This window comes from Sus scrofa, chromosome 10 (genome assembly GCF_000003025.6).
Source record: "Sus scrofa isolate TJ Tabasco breed Duroc chromosome 10, Sscrofa11.1, whole genome shotgun sequence".
NCBI classification, from domain to species: domain Eukaryota; kingdom Metazoa; phylum Chordata; class Mammalia; order Artiodactyla; family Suidae; genus Sus; species Sus scrofa.
In genome coordinates this window covers 44,869,251-44,892,761 of record NC_010452.4, presented here as the reverse complement: position 1 = coordinate 44,892,761, position 23,511 = coordinate 44,869,251, and the positions used below count along the sequence as shown (strand labels likewise).

Sequence of the window (23,511 nt, the reverse complement as noted above, 5' to 3'; positions counted from 1 at the left end):
AAGTATCACTCAGTTCCTTATGATTTGGTATTTCTCTAACTGCTTGATTCAGCTTTACTTATGTCTTAGTATTCTAGTACATTTAAAAACAACAACAAAAAAAGAGAACTGTTACCATCCAGTTGTTATGGGCGAGAGAGAGGCATCTTGAGACACCCAAGAAAACTCCTGTCCGTTTGGGGGAGTCTTGACAGACAAAGCTGAATTGTCATCTAGTGCTGTTACTGGTAGTCATGCTCCACTTACCGAGCACCCCGTGTGCCAGGCATGGTACCCCTTACATGGGTCGGAACTGGGCGTTTTATCTCCTTTATGGATGAGGAAACATTTATGCAAAGTTACTTTCCCAAAAGCCCAACAGCTCCAGTGGGGCAGGGCTGCAGTTTGAACCCTTGTGTTCTGTGAAGCTCAGGCCTTCTGCTGTCGTGGTACTAGACCTGCACGTGGGCTGTCCCAGGTACTCACTTGCCAAGTCACCTGATATTACCCCTCTCCCACTTCACTACCTGGAAAAACCGCTCTGAAAGGTTGTTTACTGGAGTTCCTGCTGTGGCAGTAGGTTAAGAATCTGACTTCAGCGGCTTGGGTCACTGTGGAGGAGTGATCCCTGGCCTGGTCCAGTGGGTTCAAGGATCCAGTGATAGGTCAGAAGCTGCGGCTTGGATTCCGTCCTTGGCCTGAGAACTTCCATAGGCTGTGGTGCGGCCATAAAAGAAAAAATAAATGAGTAAAGTGTACAGATGAATAGTTAGAAAAAATGAAGTAAAAAGGTGGTTTTTTTCTGTTTCTGGAATTGGCGAAAGCTACAACTTGGTCATAACAGGCACACTTACTCACGCGAGGGTGTTCGTCTGTTTGCTCGTCCTCCCCGAGCAGGACCCTCAGATCGGAGGAGCAGGGATGATGGGAGCTGGCCTGACGTCTGAACAGTTGAAACAGCTGCAGCGATTCGATCCGTCCGTGGTGCCATCATGGGACACTGACATTGATTCTCTCAGAGACACCAGAACAGAAGACATGATCCGGCTGGCAAATCAGGACTGTATAGGTTTCTTCATTGCAAAATTTGTAAAAGGCAAAAACACAAAGGTGAAGGCGCCGTAGAAGTGAAAATTCCAAACATTTGCTGTGCACTGTTTTTTTTTCCCCTTAATTTAAATCAAACTGTCATCAGGCCACGTGATTGATGACGTGGTTGCTAAGGAAATGGAAAAGGCTGCCAGCTGTTCCACCAGGAACCCAGGGACTTGATCAAGAGACTCTGCTTCATAGAGGACATAGCCAGGGGGCGATTTGATATTCTATTTCTTGTTTTTAAAATAATTTTTTTCTTCATGGATTTAGCAGAGTATAAAGAAGGCAGTATGAAGAAAAGGGGATGCCTATAAATGTCTGGAACATACTTTCACTTGGGGTCTTTTAATTTGTAAAGAGTACAAATCATTTTTAATGTTAAAATCAGTGGATTTAACATAAGGAATAAAATCTGCAATATTTAATTTGGTTATAAAACATGTTTTCTGTTCCTGAGTTCATGTGTACAAGTTGCTTACAAATTCAGGTTATGGGAACTATAATTTATTTATCGTGTGCCGGGAACTGAGCTGGGGATTTTACCTGACTTTTTCTGTTGACTGTTTCGTCAAATCAACTCCCTTTCACCTGAATTCTGGGCCTCTCCTAAATGACAGTCTCCCTTTACTGTGTTTACTTTTTTCCCCTTCATATTTAAGAAAACTTTTTTTTTTTTCTTTTTATAGCCTCACCTGTGGAACATGGAAGTTCCTGGGCTAGGGGTTGAATTGGAGCTGCAGCTGCTGGTCTACACCACAGCCACGCCAAATCCGAGCCAAGTCTGTGACCTTTACTCCAGCTTGTGACAACGCCAGATCCTTAACCCAATGAGCGAGGCCAGGGATTGAACCTGCATCCTCATGGACACTATGTCAGGTTCTTAACCCCCGAGCCACACCAGGAACTCCCCCCTTCGATTTTAAACTGAAAACTAAAATGAAACTTTTTTTTTTACTCTATAGATTAAAAGTGAGAATACTGCACAATTTGGGTACCTTTTATCACCTGGTGGATCACATACAGGTTATTAAGAGATGTGAGTGGTGAGAAAGAGAAAAAAGCATCCTCTGAGAGCTGGGAAGTGGCTGGACACTTAGAGTTAAGCCTTGGCGTCCTACCACCGAACAGAAGCAGGTCCAGAGAACACCGACCTCAGACCATGCAGCTGTGACTGGGCCAGATCAAGACAAAAAAGACCTCTTTACAGTTAAAAATCTGAAATCATCCAAACCACAAACGTGACCAAACACCACATCTTTCCCTGTAGTGGCCAGTTTAAGAGGACTGCCTTTTTAAAATTAATTGTAACGGTGGGCTTGCTTCATCCTACCTGCTTTTTTAGGTAAGATATATTAAAATACTCAATACCCAGCCATAATTTAAAAGCTGTCTCATTTAGTGTTAATAACATCCGTTCTGTAAATTCACATCTACCCAAATTGAGCCATGGGCATATAAAGTGGATAATTGGAAGTAATTGCCTAATAGTTTTTTTTTCTCATAGGTTTCCATTAAGAATTTCTCGAATCTGTTGTATCCATCAGGAATGCCAGGTCTCGTGGATCAGGTGAGCTTCAGAAGGCCTCTGCTTTGAGGAAGCCTTTCTCACACAGCCTTCTCTGAGGCTGGGTTAGGCATTTCTCTGTCTACACCCCTTGTACCTCTATCTCCTGCTGTCTTGGCACTTGATGCATCCCTCCAGGTTACCCTATAGGCATGCCCTTGACCCCTGCCCCCAGGCTTGAAGGCAGGAACCCTGTGCTTTCTGTCAGAGCTTCAGACAGATCTTCCTTACATCCTTATTTTTTCTTTTCCCTGCTGCTTCTGCAGCATATGGAAGTTCCCAGGCTAGGGGTCAAGTCGAAGCTGCCAGCAGAACACCACAGCCATGGCAACACTGAATCTGAGCTGTATCTGTGACCTACACCAGAGTTTATAGCAGTGATGGATCCTTAACCTACTGAGGGAAGCCAGGAATCAAACCTGCATCTTCACAGACAATATGTTGGGTTCTTAACCCACTGAACCACAATAGAACCTCTCATTACATTCTTCTTAAATGAGGGAAAAAACATTTCAAGTGCCATAAGATTGAAACATGTAACTAACTTCTTTCCACCTTTCATTCTGTCTTAGGTCCAGTAGATGTCATTTGTCTAAAGAGAAACACCATTTACTTGTACTTCTGTTTATAGGGCTCGGCATACTTCCCTAGACTTTAACTGCATCTTAAAAAAATACACAAACTCCATTTCTTCTCATGCTCTCTGTAAAGCCTTGTAGGTGCTAAGCTGGAATGGAAATGGTAGAGAAGGAGCCTAGTGGCAGTCATGGGAAGTTGTAACTGATACCACAGATATCAAATATAAGCAATGCAGGCCAAACAGAAGAATATTTACATATTAACAACAGAAAAGACAATACTGGTAAAATGTTTAACGTAGACCTTTCTCAGTGGGTATCTTTCAAAAAATAGGAAAATAAAACATGCTTTTTTTTTTTTTTTTTTTTTTTAAGTGTGCACCCATGGCATCTGGAAGTTCCCAGACTAGCAGGTCGAATTGGAGCTGCAGCTGCTGGCCTGCACCATAGCCATAGCCAGACCAGATCCTTAACCCACTGAGCAAGGCCAGGGATTGAACCTGTATCCTTATGGATACTAGTCAGGTTTGTAACCTGCTGAGACACAATGGTAACTCCCACTTGCAATTTTAAGGAATACAGATGTTTAAGAAAAATATGATAAAAGGAAAAAAATCAGGGAAATGTGGAGAAAATTAATTTTATCTTTTAACATATTTAATGTTACCATAGTTATGTCTGTGAAACAGAAGCATTTTAATTCAACAGTGAGTACATTTTACTTTAAAACCGTGTATCACATTTTAGTTTAAATAACAAAGTACAAATAGTTAAAAATACAGCTTAGCCACCGTTCAACAGCCGACCCAGAGCCATCTAATTACCTGTGTTCTCTGACAGTGTGACCCTTGACGTATGAATAAGTTGAGAATATCCAGAACTAGCAGCACTGCATCACCGTGCAGAGGGTGAGGAATTAAATTCATCATCAAGATGGATCTCCATTTTAAGAATGAACAGTAAAATTCAAAATCCAAGTCAAGAATTGCTGAATACATAAATTGAAGGTGGGGAGAAGTTGACTCGGCTGTGCTCAGGCCTCAGGAACCTTTTACCTGCCGGAAGCTGTCATTTTATCAGACGTGATGGGAAGACCACACTGCAGGCCCTCAGTGACTGGCAAGGCCCCACAGGAAGATGGGCCATGAGTGGGAGGTGCTGGTGAGTATTTAACCTACTTTCAGCTCTAAGAACCATTCCTAAAGTGGCAGTCACTACTGCTAATGATCAACAGTGCAGAAGCCAGCTCTCTTTATTTCTGTGATATGAAATGACTTTACACCAGGTTGTTGGACATTTCAGTGTAGCCGACAGTGACTGTTAACATGAATGCCTAGCAGACCGTGTCAAAATGTGGCATTTGTCCCAAAGTACAGCATGACTAAGACATCCTACAATTTAGCAGCACCTTTTTGTAACAGTAACTTAAAAGAGCAGTAGAGAAAGAGCAAAGGAAAAACTGAAATAGGTTTGACGAGAAAACATCCAACTATTGAGAACATTTCCAGCATTTTCTAGGTCAACTACAAAACCATGATTCTACAACCAGCTAGGTTAAGAGTAAACCTTTGCTCTCTGAAGAGACGAAGATTTTACATTCCACAAGTCAGTAAATATGCCATTGTTCTTGGATTTTTTAAATTTGCATGTTTAGTTCGCACTGATTACACCTGTGCCCACTGTACAGATGTCACATGTAGATGCTTTTATGTCAAATCCTGCTAGATAGGCTTTTGAGGAATACTCTGGATTTGGACTGATATGTTTCACAGCAAAGTGAGAAACAATACAGGGACAAAATTTTAAAAATGGAATCCATTAGCACGACTGAGAGGGTTCAATGGTAGCAGCAAAAAAGATACCAGATCTACTTCAAGAATTTAAATATTCATTCCAAGGTCATTAACTGGCATGAAATTTCATATAGGGACAGATTGGGGCCATGATGGAAAGTTTGTTGGAAATATTTTTTAAAAGTAACCCTAATTGGAATACAGTTTCCCAATGATGTGACTGTTTTACATCAAAAATTTATATATTATGACTGCTGTTTTTATATTCAATAAATAAAGCTATGTCAACACTATAGAGCTAATTAACAAAGAGGTTGATTGGGAAATGTTTTTCGTATTTATATTAGCTGAGAAAACACTAGATACATAACTCATTTTTAAATCTTTCCGGGGGGGGGGGGATAAGGAGTTAGATGTGTAACAGTTTTACCTATAAAGATCCAAGCAATATTTGGCAAGAACCTGGAATAAAAGAAGCAAAACAAAAATAGAGATTAACCTATTTAACAAAGTTATAAGATGTGCAGATCTGAAGGTAGGCAATCACAAGGCAGTTTTCCGGGGACAGACTTCAAGGGCTGGATACTTGCACTCGGAATACTGTTTTACCTGTCCAGTCACAGCTGGACAGATGGACACTAAAGAGATACAGAGGAGGCTTCAGCCTTAGCGTGACAGCCACCTCGTGCCGCGGACGCCTGGCGACAGCATCTTCTGGCTTCCCCTTCAGTGGAGAGGTCTGCCATAGGAACATATTCTCAGCGTTTTTGTTCACTTCAAGTCACCTCATTTTGCCCTGATTTCTTGCGAAGAGCAGAAACTTTGGTTATAAGAAGCACTTCTAGGTTTTGACGGACAGCGAGACGGTTGGAGCTGGTGGGGGAGGAGGGGGTGGAAGGGGAGGCAAAGCGGAGAGACGGCACAGCGGGAGGGAAGGACGGTGCGGTCGGGCGAGGCAGCGGGAGGAGTCGGACGAAGTTATTTCCCCCGAAATTAACCCTACAAGCGTGCAGACGTTTCCTCCTAAGACAGACACTCAAGCACATAAGAGATTGTCCATTTCCAGTGAAACACTCACAGTTAAAAGTTGCCCGTATTTTTCCTCTCCAGGAGCAAGAACAAGGAGCCAGCAGATGCGCGCCCCCTCTGGCTGTGAGCTTCCTCCCGTCCCTGCCCGCCCTCCGGACCCCGCAGCATCCCGCGGCCTGTGACCTGCAGGGCAGGTGGGTGGGCGCCTGACGCCAGGCTGGTTTCTTCATCCGTCTTCCGCATTCAGATCCACTCGTGCACACTCTCGCACCCAGACCCACACGCATGCACACACGGAACTCCGGCTCAGACGACAGTGGCCGCGGAGCACGCGGTTGTCGCAGGCAGTGCCCACCGATGGAGTAGAACAACCTTTGGAGTTTGATTATATTTACCATCATTTACGGTCAAAATCGTTGACTTACAAGGATGGGAAAACATTCAGAAATCAGCCTGTTCAAGTCAAGCAGTCACACGTATTTACAGTATGTACAGACTTTCTCCTAGAACGGGGATAGGTGTCTGGACGATGGTATTACAAATTTCCTGAAGGTGGGCGTTTCTAGTCCCTGTAATTCATAAAGCAAATCTGCTGACTTGGCATTAAGACTCTAAAACAGTGTGGTCAAACTGATATATATATATGTATATATATATATAATATATATAATTATCATAAGAAGGTGTTTGCAGAAATAACATTTACAAACTGTCTATACAGTACACAATACTAGTACATAGAAAATAGATTCTAACTTTATGATCCCCTTTGTGTAAGGCAAGACTGAATCTGTCCCCAAATTTAGTCAGCCAGAGGTACAAGCAAGAAACAGTGGTCCATGGATGAATATGCAAATCAGGTCGGTGCCTACATATTAAAAATCTGGAGAATCAAGAAATCCAATTTTTAATCTGGGCCAGTCCTGGCCCACTGGATACATCAACTACATTTTGGAAAATGTCAGCTATGCGTCTTAAAATGCTAACGCCACGTGGATGGCAACAGATTTTGTTCAAGTGGCAGCAAGCCCAGACAGTTGAAATAGTCCAGTCCGCAACCAGAGGATGGCAGCCTTTCCAGGCCGATTCCCGCAGCACTTAAAAAGGAAAAAAAGGATATTAATACTCTATTTCATGCTATTGCTAGTCAAGCAACAGCAGAACAAATATACAGGACAGATCACGTAATTGCGATGTAGACGCCCCCAGACTGAGTGTGAGGGTGGTGGTGTACAAGACTTTAAAAACCAAAAAAAAAAAAAAGAAAAGAAAAACCCCAACAACACAAAAGGACGAACGTCACTGGCGGATGTAAACATCCCTGTTGCAGTCCCCAGCCTCGTTCCGCTTCTTGGCGAGCCCTTCTGCGTCCTTGAATTTGTGGCGGCTCCGCTGTCTGCTGCACTCGTTGTGGTCCTGCTCCCGATCCGGGTCCCGGGCGCGGTGCCGGGACTCGCGGTGTCTGTGCTCACCACCTCCGTGCGGCTCCTCCCTGTGGCTGTGGTCACGGTGGGCGGCGCAGTGGTCCACGGGCTCGTGGCAGGAATCTTCCTTGGGTTCCACGTAGGCGGAGTCTCGACTCTCCTGTGTCTCTGAGTCCAGCGTCTCCTGCCTGGAGAGGCCGCGGCCGGCACCACTGCGGTGGTTGTGGTGCTGGGCGGAGGACGAAGACCGGTGCTGGGGTTTCCGGACCAGCTCCGGGCAGGCTTCTTCTTCAACTTGCGAAGCAGACCGGCCCGGGGCTGAGCGATCTGTCCTCTGATCACCTGGAGGACCCTGGAGGCAAAGGGGGCAAACACAGGCCTCAGCCAATTCCGGAGTCGTTAGAACTGTCACAAAAGCAAGTCATTCCCAGTGGAGTCCCTTTTTGAGGGATTTGAAAGTGAAATCTAACCTTGTTCGGTCACTTAATTCTTTTGATAACATCCAGTGGCGTTTGTATTGTATTGGACTTTGTGTTAATTTTTAAGTGCCTAGGACGGTGCACAGAGGAATTTTTTTTTTTAATAAATGGAGGAGGGAGGGTGTTCCTTATTTGCTCATAGCTCAACTATAGATACAGGCCCCTGAGATGTTTACACATGGGTGCTCAAATACATGTGGGAAGATGAGAATTTAGGATGTTGGCTTTAAGGGAAAAAAAAAAATGATAAAATGTCAAATGCTTTAAATGGCAGATAATGAGACCAGGACTATTGTAAGAGAGTGGCATATATTAAGTAACACACCCACCTAATAAGACAATATCGAGAACAGACATGAGATGGGACAGGTCATGATATGGCCTCATGAGGTAGGTGGCCAAGAGTATTCCTGAGGCACAGAGCAGGTAAGGAATTGGTCCAAGATTACACAGCAGGGAGGAGAAGGTGAGGGATGGGAACCCAGGCAGCCTGAGTCCACAGGCCATCCCTGTCTTAGTAGGCTTAGTAGGCTATGGGGCTATGGGCTAGGGGCTCTTACAGATTCTGCCAGATTCTGCTTTTCTTATAGGTACTCAGTTGACACTGGAGATACTTGAGGACTCAGCGTTTGTCACATTCTGAATAGAGCTGCCCAGTTGGAACACGCATGGCACCCGGGATCAGGGCACAGATCCTAGCCAGGCGGCCGCAGGGAAGAGCTGCTTGCTTACCTGTGAGTGAGAGGCCAGAGTCGGGCTCATGGGCAGGGTCGAAGTGGCCAGAGTACGGCTGAGGAGAGGGTTGGGGAGGCTGCTGCTGGGTGGGTGGGTGGCCTTCCAGTAGGCCTCCAGGTAGTCGGCCAGGTGCTCACAGGCGTCCTCAAGCTGGTTCTCATCCAAGATCACGTCAAACGATTCCTGCAGAGGCAGACATTCCAAACGGCACACTCAGGCCAGCCGAGTCCAGGCCCAGCTTCACAGCCACCCAACCCCCTCAGCTCCCCCAGGTAAAGGGGGGAGGAGGGAAGGGCGCCTCTGCCCTTGCTGGTGTGCTCCTCCCTCCTCCTTTTCACAAGGCCCCCTGTCCTATTAGTCAGGTTGCAAGGGCCTGGCTGTAGACTGTTGTGTAGAACACAGATGCCGCACCCGTATAAACCACCGGGAAGTGAACGGGTGTAATAACAGTGGTTACCCCGCATGATAGAAAAGTTTCCAGTAGTTAAAAAAGGAATTAATTGATGCTTTTTTAGAAAAGAGATGTGAAAAACACAAGCTTGTGAAGCAGCGCAGGAAGAAGCCTGCTTTTGACATGGAAACTGTGAAAAGCTGAGTCTTGGAAATGATCAAGGCAGGGTTAAGAGAGGAAATCTGTCACAGGAAGCTGAACCCACTAATGATTTGACACGGTCCACACTTCAAAATGGTTCCACATTCTTAAAAATTAACATATGCCAAGTAATCATACATGGATATAATCATAATTCTTAAACCTTCTGATAAACATTCATTTAAAAAAAGTCAAAGCCCCAAACTATATATAGCACAGTATGTAATTAGGAGGAGTATGTTCAGGGGTCAGAATCTGGGTGACTGATTGGTTTAGAAATTGGTTTTTATATTGCCTCAGATCAATTTCTTAGACAGTGATTAAGAACTTGTTTCACTTAGTAGGAGAATCTCTAGTTCCATCCATGTTTCTGCAGTTGGCATTATTTTATTCTTTTTTATGGCCAAGTAGTATTCCATTGTGTATTTGTGCTAGGAGGTTGGAGGGAGTGGGTTGGACAAGAAGTTTGAGGTTAGTAGATGCAAACTATAGCATTTCAAATGGATAAGCAATGAGGTCCTGCTATATATAGCACAGGGGACTATATCCAATCACTTAAATAATGGAACATCATGGAAGATAGAAAAAGAATGTGTGTGTATGTGTGTGTGTATATATATATATATATATATATATATATATATATATATATATAATATGTATAACTGGGTCACTTTGGTGTACAGCAGGAATTGACAGAACATTGTAAGTCAACTATAATAAAAAAAAATACAACTGGCAACGTGCTCCCTGATTACCCAAATAGATCCATCTTTCAAACCAGAGTTTTGAAACAACGATCTGACTTCATTCAAGATACCATTTAGATGTTAGATATTAACAAGGCAAGGCCACCAGAGAACAAACTGTAGCCATTCGAAGACCATGACCTGGATAAGGCTCATGGCAGGAGGTGGACAGGGAGTTCCCTGGTGGTCTAGTAGTTAGGAGTTGGTGATTTCACTGCTGTGGTCCAGGTTCAACTCCTGGTCTGGGAACTGAGATCCCACATCAGGCTGTTGCATGCCATGGCAGAAAAAAAAAAGAAAGAAAATACTTCCCTTCTTGGAATGAAGGCCACTGCTGCTGGAGAGGGTTCTCTGAAAGGACAGATGGTTGCCTGTCTGGTTTTTGTTAAGAAAACAAAACCTGCCTGGTCTGATGCCTTCAGGTGGATCAATACAAGACTTACTGGAGGACACTGGGCCAGCTTATCTGCTGCTACCATCTGGACATTGAGGTGTTTAGCTTGAGATTTTCCTCGAGATTTTATTAACCTTTGTAACACCTGTAAAAGATGAGATTTTTAAACAGGAATATCTGCACCCAGGTAAATAACAAGGTTCATCATTTACTCCTTTCTCTGGGGCCTTTTTCATATAGCACTAATGGTTTATAATAGATTGAGCTAGAGAGTAGAATATTTAAGATGATTTCCAAAATGCACATGTTAACATAAATCTCAGTTGCAAGCTTCAAGGAAGATTACCAGCATGGAGCGTATTCTGAGTCTCATCTTTTTTCAAGGCTAGAAGTTCTCAAACTTTCTGTCTCATGATTTCTGTTTTAAAAAATTGTTGAGGGACTCCTTGCTATGGTACAGAGGGTTAAGAATCCAGCTGCGGTGGCTCCGATAACTGGTGGGGTGTGGGTGTGGTCACAGGATATGGTGTTGCCACAACTACAGCCTGTATTCGATCCCTGGCCTAGGACTTCCATATGCTGTGGTTGGAGCCATAAAAAAATAAGGTTGAGAACTCCAAAGAACTTTTTATTTATGTAAACTGTATCTCATGTTTCCATGAGAAATTAAAAAATATTAATTCATTAAAAATTATGGGAGTTCCCATCATGGTGCAGTGGAAACAAATCTGACTAGGAAGCACGAGGTTTTGGGTTCAATCCCTGGCCTTGCTCAGTGGGCTAAGGATCCGGCGTTGCCGTGAGCTGTGGTGTAGGTCAAAGATGAGGCTCAGATCTGGTGTTGCTGTGTCTCTGGCATAGGCTGGTGGCAACAGCTCCAATTAGACCCCCAGCCTGGGAACCTCCATATGCCGTGGGTGTGGCCCTAAAAAAAAATTATGAATAAACCTCTTACATGTTAACATATATCACCTTTTTGATAAAAATAGCTAAATAATTTGCCAATTCCTTGAATGACTGGCTTCATTAGAAGATAGCTGAAATAGCCTGCTTCTAATCTGCTACAGTATATTTTGTTTGAAACACACATAGATAATCCAGCCTCTTGCAGATATGTAATTCAGAAAAGGAATATGTTAGTAGCCTTTCAGATAGATAATTGCGGATATTTTTTTGATACTACAGTAAACAAGTGGAGTTTTTTTTTTTTTTAAGACTAGCTGCCATGTGAAATCTAAAATCCTATCAATGAACTTTTCTTATTATTTCGTTACATTAAATTCCATCAGTCTTTCCTGAAATGTGAATGGATCTGAATCTGCCTGGCATGTCCGTTCAAATAAAAATGGGGTTCCAGGATGTTCATTTTAGAAGTAATCACACCAGCACTTGTCCTTGAGATAACTTAAGACTACGTAGCCAAAGAATTTGAAGTGTACTTCCTTTTCTGTTAATAGAGTATTAAAAAGGCCTGGCCTGAAGAGTCAGAATTTAATAGAATAATGTTACTACTTTGCCAGGACATTATCAAGTGAACTGGGTGGTTTGCTTTACCAAGGAGAAAGCAAACAACAGTGGCTGGTGATTCCTGCTTAGACGTCACCCGCCACTGCTTCTGCACCATCAGTGCAGATGTCAGAACAGCGAAAAAGGGGGCGAATGTTGCAGTGTTACCATGGAGATGCTCTTCACCTAATGGGCCCTCTGACAGCACCGCAGAAGCTCCTCCACCACGAATCCATGGGCTACTCTTTGGGAATCACTGTTCTACACCATGAAATTAATTCATCCTGCTCTGCTTCTATGAATCTTAACAATTCTTGATCACCACATTGCTCTTCAAACCCTTTGTGGTGGATAAAGCCTGTTTATAATTGGAAAGCAGCATATAAACACATTTTAGTAAAGTTTCAAGACATAACAAACAGTAACAATCTGACTTACCTTAGGAGAAGAAATCTTGACATACACTATAATAGGGGCCAGAGAGGTTTTACTGAGTTGAGCTGGATGATTAATAGTATCTGCATCAAGGACCACCAGTTGCAATGTTCTTGCAAGTTCAAAAATCCTCTCGATTTCACTCTGAACTTCCGCTGTAAAAGGTTAAGCAGAGTTTGATTACAGTATTTTTAGACCAGATTGAGATAGATAAAAGTAAAAGGCTACTCCTGGAGGTGAGCCATTAGGTTGTCTACAGGTAAGAGAGCCGAGAACAGGCATCAAGGGAAAAAGCCATTTCTTCACAACACCTCTAGAATTTAGAGAATTCCTCTCAATCAGCTATAAAATTTAGTTCTAATATAACTAAATTTAGAACTAACTTTTTTGGCTCTTTCTCTGCTGACTTGTGTTTGGTGCTATATAACTTTACTCTATGAAGTCATTTCATGAAAATGTTGTAAAATAGAAACTTGAAGAGCTGTCTGTCTTTCGTGGTGGTTTCTGACCACTCCAGCCCAGCTACCATCACCAGCTTTCCTGTCAGTGCCTGGGCTTATCTGTGTTTGCATGTCACCTATTGGTCTGCTTTCTGAAGACGATGGTGTTTAGAGATGGATATTAGCAAGCTGAACTTCAGCACACAACAGGACAGGCTTTAAGAGTGTTTACAACAGACTCATCCAGAAAACCACTTCTCCTGTCTTCCACCAACAAAAGAATAATCCTGTAACATTCATGCTTTGAAAGGACAATTATATATGAGGCAGCACCACAAAAATATGATTTATGGAAAACTTAAACATCCAAAAATCTACTTGAATGCCATAAAAATCATTCAGTTCATCTACTTCTCTATGATCTCTCTAGAGTCTAAAAAGGGCTGTCCAAGAAAATTTTTTGTGATGATGGACAATTTTTTTTCTTTTTAGAGCTGCTCTTATAGCATATGGAGGTTCCCAGGCTAGGGGTCGAATTGGAGCTGCAGCTGCTGGCCTACACCACAGCCACAGCAACTCGGGATCCAAGCCGCGTCTCTGACCCCTACCACAGCCCACGGCAACACCAGATCCCTGACCCACTGAGCGAGGCCAGGGCTCAAACCCGCATCCTCATGGATACAGTCAGATTTGTTTCCACTGCTGTCCAGTATGGTGGCCACAGCCCACATAGGGCTGTTGAGCACCTGAAATGTAGCAAGTATGAATGAATAACTGTTTGAAATTTAAATAGTCAGAAACTACTAGACATCACAGGTCTGTAACGCATAATATGTAGCTTGCAGTGCCCACTACAGTTATGAAAGGCCAATTCCATGAAATTCCTGGACATTTAATTCCGCTTATGCCATTTGGATCCATGCAGAAGATTCCTGGAGATGATTTTTAACTAGTGTATTATGCCAGAAAAGGCAAATCACTAACTGTATGTCTCAGAGATGTTCTGACTAGAGTCCTTTCATTTACCTGGATGGCTTTAAAGTCAGGCCCAGACCACTGGAGATGCTAGCTTTAAAATAGTATTTGATCACATTACCACCCATGACATAGTTTTGCTAAAAGAAAAACTATTAAGCTTCTGGATCTACCAGCTGATAAATATTGTAAACAGGCAAGTATATAAAGTATATTAACAGTGTAATGAATGCAGTTAGCAAAATGCAGTCTCTGAAAAGCCTAAAGAGTAAGTGACCCAGTTTCTTAAAAAAATTACAAGGAAGTAAAAGAGCTATGGAATACTAGATTAAGAGCGTTTAAGGATCTGTGAACCAATCAGAGTATATGGACTTTATTTGAATCCTGACCCAAACAAATGGTAATTTATATATTTATGATGCATAAGTGAATAAAATGTTTTTTTGTGTGTGTGTGTGTATATATATATATATGTATATATATATATATTTATGCATGTGTGCGTATATATGTCAGTTGAGAAATGATGCACGGCTTAGTGACAATTTTAACAATATTAGGGATGTATTACTGTTAGGGTCTGAGACTGGAGTTATGGTTTAAAAAGTCTTCAGTGTTTAGAAATGCACACTGAAGTATTTACAGATAAAATCCTATGATATCAGGGATTAGCTTCAAAATAATTTATAGACAGGAGAGGGAGAGGGGAAGACTGGAAATGAAATGAGACTGGCCATGAATAGGTGATAGTGGAAAGTAGGTTCATATGTAACTGAATTTCCTTAAATAACAGTTTTAGAAATAAAAGTGGTATCGTCATCATTTCTTTCATTACAGTGTTCTAAAACATTACTAATACTGTTATTTACTCTCTTTCCTGTTGATCTTTAAACTTTTATTCCAGTTACAACCTTGCTTCTTTGTGCCCTTATAAATTTTTCCTGGCCACTGATCCCCAGCAATCAAGTGCCAGTCAGAGCTAATATTTATTGTAAGCACTGAAAATTTTGATTAGTCCCTACAGCTAACGTCATACTCAGTGGAAACACTGAAAGCTTTTCCTCCAAGATGGGGAAGAAGACAAGAATGCCCCCTCCCGCCACTTCTCTCAACTTGAAAGTCCTAGCCAGAGCAATTAGGCAAGAAACAAGGAAAGGGCATGCAGACTGGAAAGGACGTGAAACTGTCACTGTTTGTAGATGACATGACAGGACATACAGATACCTCTTAAAACTACACCAAAAGACCCTCAGAACTAATAAGTTCAGTAAAGCTGCAGGATATAAAATCAGATACAAAACTCTGTTGTGTTTCTATACCCTAATAATGAACTATCAGAGAAAGTAAGAAAACAATCCCATTTACAAGTCTATCAAACAGAATCCCTGGGAATAAATAAAACCAAGGTGCTGAAAGGCCTGTACACTGAAACCTTTAAGCACTGATAAAAGAAATTGAAGAAAAAAACAAATAAATGGAGATATATTCCATGCTCGTGGATTGGAAGAATTGATATTAAAATATCCATACTGCCCCAAGTGATCTACAGATTTAAAGCAATCCCTGTCAGAAATCCAATGGCATTTTTCACAGATACAGAAGGAACAATCTTAAAATTTCTATGGGGAGTTCCCATCGTGGCACAGTAGAAACGAATCCAACTAGGAACCATGAGGTTGTGGGGTCGATCCCTGGCCTTGCTCAGTGGGTTAAGGATCCAGCATTGCCAAGAGCTGTGGTGTAGATCGCAGACAGGGCTCATATCTGGCGTGGCTGTGGCGTAGGCCAGCAGTACAGCTCTGATTAGACCCCTAGCCTGGGAACCTCCATGTGCAATGGGTGCTGCCCTAAAAGGACGAAAGACAAAAAAAAATTTCTGTGGAATCACAAAAGACTCCAAATAGCCAAAGCAATCCTGAGAAAAAATTAAAAGCTGGAGGAATCATGTTTCCTGATATAACCACAAAAGATTCTAAATAGCCAAAGCAATCCTGGGAAAAAATTAAAAGCTGGAGGAATCATGTTTCCTGATATAACCACAAAAGACTCCAAATAGCCAAAGCAATCCTGAACAAAAATTAAAACCTGGAGGAATCATGTTTCCTGACAAAAAATTGCATCACAAAACTGTAATAAAATAGTATGGTTTTGACATAAAAAGATACATATGTCACTGAAACAGAATAGATCACCCAGAAATAAACCCATGCATATACCATCAGTTAACCTGTGACACAGGAGTCAAGAGTAGACAGTGGGGAAAAGGATAGTCTGTTCAATAAATGATGTTGTGTGACAATGATGGCCACATGCAGACAGTAAAACGGGACTACTCACACTTTCACGCCATACACACACACCAAAAAAACAGCTCAAAACCATTGAAAGGCTAAAATGAATCACCTGAAACCATAAAACTCCCAGGAAAAATCATAGGTGGTAATAAGCTCCGTGACATGCATCATGGAGATGGTGGTTTGTTTTTTGTTTTGGATTTGACACCAAAAGCAAAAAAATAAGTAGACATCTGAGACTACATCAAACTAATGCAGTGAAGGAATCCATCAACAAAATAAAAAGCCTGCCAAATAGGAGAAAATACCTGCAAATCATATATAGGCAGATCAGATTGCCACAACAGAGCAGATATTAACAATCAAGCAAGCCACATGGATTTTTTGGTTTCCTGGTGCAAATAAAATTATGTTTATGTAGAAGCAACCCAAGTGTCCACCAACAGATGACGGAATAAAAAAGATGTGCCATAAATGTATATATAATAGAATACTACTCAGCCATGAAAAAGTTCTCCATTTGTGACAGAGCTGGACCTAGTGGATATTATACTTAAATAAGTCAGAGAAAGACATATTGTGTGATATTAGCCTATGTGGAATCTAAAAAAATAAAACAAATGAATATAATAAACAGATTCATAGATACAGAGAACAAACTAGTGGTTACCAGTAGGGAGAGGGAAAGATTAGGGGCAAATAGGGGTGGGGAGATTAAGATATACAAACTATTACAGATAAAATAAGCTACAGGATATATTACACAGCACAGGAAAATAAAGCCATTATATATAATGTTGTTAAATGGGATATAATCTATAAACATTGTCTCTGTAAGGATGCAGGTTCGATCCCTAGCCTTGCACAGTGGGTTAAGGATCTGGCGTTGCCGAAACTTGAGGCTTAGGCCACAGATGGCTTGGATTTGGTGTTGCCTTGGCTATGGCTTAAGCCTCAGCTGCCACTCTGATTCAACTCCTGGCCTGGGAACTTCCATATGCAACAGGTGCATCTAGAAAGAAAGAAAGGAAGGAAGGAAGGAAAGAAAGGAAAGAAGGAAAAAGGAAGGAAAGAAAGGAAGGAAGGAAAGAAAGGAAAGAAAGGAAGGAAGGAAGGAAAGAAAGAAAGAAAGAAAGAAAGAAAGAAAGAAAGACCCCACAACACTTTATTAGTAAAAAATGCTAACCTACAGAAGGTCATAGTGGTAACAAAAGATCACTAATTAATCATAGATCACCGTAACAAATATAAGAAGGTTTCCAATATTGGGAAAATCACAAAGACATAGAAGTGAGCAAATGTCTGAAAAATGGCACTGACACACTTGCTCTACATAGGGTTGCCACAAACCTTCAATTTGTAAGAAACAAGATATCTGCAAAGCGCAATAAAGCAAAGCATAATAAAATGAGGTGTGCTTGTATATGATGAGTTAACATCAAAAAAATATTAAGAACTCTTAAACCTAATAGCTAAAAACCAAACAGTCCAATTAACAAATGGGAAGCTCTGCATAGACATTTTCCCAAAGAAGATATACCGATGCCAGCACAACAGGTACATGAATAGATGCTCAGCAGCAGTACCTGTCAGGGAAATGCAAATCAAAACCACCGTGAGACATCCCCTCACACCTGTTAGAACGGTTACCATCGGAGAGACAGTAACAAGTGTTGTGGAGGATGTGGAGAAAAGGAAGCCCTTGTGCACTGCTGGTGGGCATGCAAATTGGTGCAGCCACTATGGAAAATGATATGGAGGTTCCTCAAAAAATTAAAAGTAGAACTACCACATGATCCAGCAGTTCCACTCCTGGGTATGTCTCTGAAGGAAATGAAAACACTTAATTCAAAAAGATACTTGCAGGAGTTCCCGTTGTGGCTCAGTGGTTAATGAATCTGACTAGGAATCATGAGGTTGCGGGTTCAATCCCTGGCCTTGCTCAGTGGGTTAAGGATCCGGCGTTGTCGTGAGCTGTAGTATAGGTCGCAGACGCAGCTTGGATCCTGCGTTGCTGCGGCTCTGGCATAGGCCAGCGGCTACAGCTCCGATTCGACCCCTAGCCTGGAAACCTCCAAATGCCACAGGTGCGGCCCTAAAAGGACAAAAGACAAAAAAAAAAAAAAAAAAAGTTGCACTCCATGTTCATTACAGCACTGTTTACAGTAGCCAGGACCTGAGTGTCCACCAGTGGATGAATGGATAAGGAGAATTTAATACACAAACATACAGAGGAATACTGCTGAATCATAAAGAAGGAAATCCTGCCATTTGCAACAACACTAATGGACCTTACTGACTTTATGTTAAGTGAAGAGAAAGACAAATATCATACAATCTTAATTAAATGTGGGATAAAAAAATTCATAGATACAGAGATCAGATCAGTGGTAGACAGAGGTGGGAATTGGGAGGAAGGTGGTCAAAGGGTACAAATATATCCTGCGGATGTAACTGCACAGCCTGGTGACTCTAGTTAACAATACTCTACTGTATATTGGAAGTTACTGAGAGAGAGGATCTTCAAAGTTCTCATCACAAGAAAAAAATCTGTTACTGTATGTAAAGTTGTAACTAGACTTAACTGTGGTCATTACACAATAGATACATGTGTCACATCATGTTGTATACCAGAAACTAATACAATGGTATATGTCCATTATGTCTCAATAAAAAGAGATTTGATCACAAAGATTTATACTTATGTGCTCAGTTAATAACAGCTATTTGCACAGTCACAGAGTCTCACACCTTAAAATAACTTCAAGTTTTCAAAGGTTTGAACACTTATTTTTTTAAATGATGATAAATGTAATACTTGTTCATTGTATAAAATCTGGGTAACAAAAGAAAATCCATTATTCTGTATCCCCAAATTACTTCTATTAACATGTCAACATATTAATATCTGTATCATGTACATATGTTCTAGTATTCTCACGCTTTTAAATTAAGCGGGAAAACAAGATATTCTTTTAAAAATTTAAAGGAGAATTTTAGAATCCCGATGCAAATTTATTTATGTAAATAAACCTTAAAAAAGATGACCAATAAATTCTGAAGAAAATATTTTTAACTTAAAATGCTTCAAAAAGAAATACATCTTAAAAACCCTTTAGAAAGTGGCATAGAGGGAACCTCAGCATAATAACGTACCTCAACGTAATAAAGACCATGTGTGACAAACCTACAGCTAATACTATTCTCGATGATGAAAAGCTGAAAACACTTCTTCTAACATCAGGAATAAGAGAAGGATGTCTACTCCCACCACTTTTATTCAACATAGTTTTGGAAGTCCTAGCCAGGAATCCAGATTGGAAAAGAAGTAGTAAAACCGTTTGCTGATGACATAATACTATATATAGGAAATCCTAAAGATGCTTAAACAACAAAACATACAACTACCATATGATCATTCAGTCCTACTCCTGAGCATATATCTGGAGAAAACCATAATTGAAAAACATACATTTGGAATTCCCACTGTGGCACAACAGGGCCAGCATTGTCTTAGGAGCACTGGGACGCAGGCTCGATCCCGGCCTGGCACAGTGGGTTAAGGATCCAGTGTTGCTGCAGCTGTTGCTTAGGTTGAGACTGCGGCTGGGATCTGATCCCTGGCCCAGGAACGCCATATGCCGCAGGGCAGCAAAAAAACAAAAAACATGCATCCCAGTGTTCATTGCAGCACTGTTAACAGTAGCCAAGACATAGAAGCAATCTAAATGTCCAACAACAGAGAAATGGATAAAGAAAATGTGATATAGGAGTTCCCGTCGTGGCGCAGTGGTTAACGAATCCGACTAGGAACCATGAGGTTGCGGGTTCGGTCCCTGGCCTTGCTCAGAGGGATAAGGATCTGGCATTGCCGTGAGCTGTGGTGTAGGCCGCAGACTTGGCTCAGATCCTGTGTTGCTGTGGCTCTGGCATAGTCCAGCAGCTGTAGCTCCGATTCGATCCCTAGCCTGGGAACCTCCATATGCCATGGGATCGGCCCTAGAAAAGGCAAAAAGAGAAAAAAAAAAAAAAAAAAGAAAAGAAAAAGAAAGAAAATGTGATATATACAATGAAATACTACTCAACCATAAAAAAGAACAAAACAAAGACACTGCATTAACACAGATGGGCCTAGAAATTATACTAAATGAAGTAAGTCAGAAAGACAAATATACGAGATCGCTAGTATGTGTAATCTAGTAAAAATGGTACAAAAGAACTTACAAAACAGAAACAGACTCAAAGATTTTGAAACTAAAGTTATGGTTACCAATGGGGAAACTTTGGGGGGACGGATAAAATGGGAAGTTGGGATTGACATATACACACTACTACACATGGAATGAATGGATAACTAACAAGGACTTCTGATACAGCACAGGGAAATCTACTCCATACTATGTAGGGACCCATATGAGAAAAGATTTTGAAAAGGAATGTATATGTGTATCTGCATAACTGAGTCACTTTGCTGTACACCCAAAACTAACACAACATTCTAAGTCAACTATACGCCAATAAAATTTTCTTAAAACATGTATCTGTAATAGCGGTTTTCCTTTGACAGAGTACTCCATGCCTTAGAATTTATTTCCAAAAAAGAAATGTCAAAGACTGCTGATACTCATTTCTGAAACCGATAAGCCTTACTCATCTGTCCGTATCCCAGCCTCTTACACCTGCTGAATTACAACTGGTGCCGATAAAATGAGGATCATTTCTGTCTCCGCTTTCTACCTCTGATACCTAACAGCCACGTTCAGGAAAATCATGTTTTCTGCAAGATAAGAAAGAAGGGATGGATGAGCAACAAGGCTCTACTGTCTAGCACAGGGAACTATATTCAATATCCTGAGATAAACCATAATGGAAAAGAATATGAAAAATTAGGTATAACTGAGTCACTTTGATATACAGCAGAATTAAACGATGAAAATCAACTATATGTCAAGGAAATTTAAAAAGGCAAGTTGTTGGTTTGCAAAGAAGTTTCTGCAATTGAACGACACTGTAAAAACAGAGGAGGTTGTTACACTTTGTAACTAGTGTTGGAGGACGTGTGAGTGGTCTGTTAAGAATTCCTAAGACCTTGATGGCTCCAGTATCAGTGATTTCATGGCAATTCCAATGCCATTTTCATATTCACTAAGCACAGAATTCTCATTTTGAAAAGTTCCTTACTTAGCTTAAAAAAGGAACTCTGTAGGTTGGCTCTCCCTGATTATCAGGAAGTTGGCCCACTGTGTTAACAGGGTCTCTCATCCCAATAAACCTGTCCTATCTTCACCTAAAAAAAAAAAAAAAAAAAAAGGAACTCCTGTGAAGCCCTCTTGAAACACCTTTGCTTTTGGCCAGGCCCGGTAAGTGCTGCCTCTGGCCTCCCACTCCCAGGCACCAAGTGGTTTGGTACAGAAACTAGGCTTTGCCACCTCGTGGAGCTGTGCGATGCTTGGGTAACGGGCTGAATTTCTTGGAGCCCCTAAGTCTTATTTTCTGTAAAATGGAAACGAGAACCAAGTGAGTCAACACGCAAAGCATTTATTGCAGGGCCTGGCCCATAGTAAACCCTTAATGAATGCCAGCTATTGCTCTGTGCCCACCTCTGCTAACATTCATCCCACTGCCTTTCGGTGACAGGATTGAAAACTTTTCCAGCAGGCGGTGAACTGACAGAAAACAGGCAACAGTAAGTACATAATTACTTCCACTCCTCCCCTCACCACAGTGCTTGGCACATATTTGGCAACCAAAAACTGTGTGGAAAGAATGAGTCAATTAAAAAGGCAAAGAAAAAATATGTAATCATTATATGTATGTATATATATATATATATTTGCCTTTTTAATTGACTGTATATATTAGGCTGAAGCTGCAGTTACACAGAAAATTCATTAAACACATCCTCAAAAACCTGAATAATAAATTTGCCTGCTGAAATCCATTTAGATGAAGTGCTCCGTTTTGGGTTGAGATCTGGCTCTAGCTGGGCCATCAGACCAATGCTGTAGAATAAAACGTGTGCTCATCTCTTAAGACAGACACGGCTACACTGGGAATGGACAGGTCAAGATGCGGGAAGAAGTGAGAGTCAAAAGATCAACCAGGCCCACAAATTCCATGTTGATTCGCAAGCCTATAGCCTATCATCAGCCCTTCAGTCTCCATAAATTCTTTCTCTCCCTAAGAGGAGCCTGATGGACGAGTCAATGTAACCAGCATTGTGGCTCTGCTCAATGGAGAAAACCCTGGACTGGTCGTGAGGACACCCAGGGTCCATCCTTAGCTTTAAGGTGCCTTTCCCACGCCACACAGGTCCCTTCACTCCCTGTGGTTCTTAGATTCTTCGCTATACGGTGATGGGCTAGAACAAGAGGGGTAGTTCTCAAACCTTGGTATCACCTGGTAGGCTTGTTAAACCAGAGGTGGTAGGGCCCCACGTCCAGTTTCTGATTTTATAGGTCCAGGTGGGGCCTGAGAATCTTCACTCCTAATGCCACATAATGCTGATGCTGTTGCTTTCAGATCACACCTGAGAACCAATGAACTAGATGCTCTCAGGTTTGTCATCCCACGTCCACAGTCCCTGGTGTGATAAACTTAAGTGATGAACTTTAAAAAAAAAAAAATTTTAAGGGCTACACTGGGGGCACATGGAAGTTCCCAGGCTAGGGGTCAAATCGGAGCTGTAACTGCTGGCCTATACCACAGCCACGGCAACACGGGATCCAAGCTGTGTCTGTGACCTATACCACAGCCCATGGCAACACTGGCTCCTTAACCCACTGAGTGGGGCCAGGGCTTGAACCCTCGTCCTCATGGATACTAGTTGGATTCACTACCTCTGAGCCACAATGGGAACTCCTGAATTTTTGACACTTTTATTGATAACTGGAGGCTCACATGCAGTTGTAAGACATACTGTGCCCTTCACCTAGTACCCCTTGAAGGGAACATCTTGCAAAACTAGTGCAAGAGCCCAACCAGGATATTAACATTAATACAGTCTGTCCATCTTATTCAGATTTCCCCGGTTTTAAGTACCCATCTGTGTGTGTGTATACACATGTGTGCTAAGCTCTAGGAAGTTTTCCTCTATCTACTTCCACAGTCAAGAGACAGAACAGTCTGACAAAAAATAAAAGAAAGACTTCTGACAAAGTACCTAAGCTGGCTCTTTAATTGGGTTAAAAATATTTACCAGGTTGTAAACCTTGTCTGACCACTTAGTTGCAAAGTAAATTCCTTGCTCTACTCCCTGTGTTATCAATTACAACTATTGCCCTGTGCATGCTACATCTAGCTTCACTTCCTTTACTCTTTCCTTTGCTCAATATCTCCCACATAGTTTTTGCTATTGTGTGACACAAATAGATACCACTATAGCATACTTTTCTACAAATGCCTGCAAGGAGGTAGCCTATTTTCCTAAATTGATTTGTCTCTGGAAAAT

The 23,511-nt window shown here is 41.7% G+C and overlaps 2 protein-coding genes across 17 annotated transcripts in view; one reads left to right on the top strand and one right to left on the bottom strand.

Moving 5' to 3' along the window:
- LOC100524391 (putative methyltransferase NSUN6) overlaps positions 1–8,583 on the top strand; it is a 73,846-nt gene extending 65,263 nt beyond the window's left edge. For 4 of the 7 annotated variants that reach the window (XM_005653806.3, XM_021064826.1, XM_021064825.1 and 1 more), the window contains one exon: positions 877–1,512. In XM_005653806.3, the coding sequence (XP_005653863.1) occupies positions 877–1,104 (228 nt within the window). In that variant the 3' untranslated portion in view covers positions 1,105–1,512. Of the gene's footprint in view, positions 1–876; positions 2,642–4,056; positions 4,378–6,119; positions 7,277–8,531 lie in introns of those variants that run through there. The other 3 variants (XR_002336345.1, XR_002336346.1, XR_001298151.2) reach the window with 3 other exon arrangements.
- Positions 5,352–23,511, bottom strand: part of CACNB2 (calcium voltage-gated channel auxiliary subunit beta 2) — a 565,457-nt gene continuing 547,297 nt past the window's right edge. For all 10 annotated transcript variants that reach the window (XM_021064820.1, XM_021064817.1, XM_021064823.1 and 7 more), the window contains 4 exons: positions 12,356–12,507; positions 10,461–10,556; positions 8,674–8,859; positions 5,352–7,814 (listed from right to left, as the gene is read on the bottom strand). In XM_021064820.1, the coding sequence (XP_020920479.1) occupies positions 7,338–7,814; positions 8,674–8,859; positions 10,461–10,556; positions 12,356–12,507 (911 nt within the window). In that variant the 3' untranslated portion in view covers positions 5,352–7,337. The remainder of the gene's footprint in view (positions 7,815–8,673; positions 8,860–10,460; positions 10,557–12,355; positions 12,508–23,511) is intronic.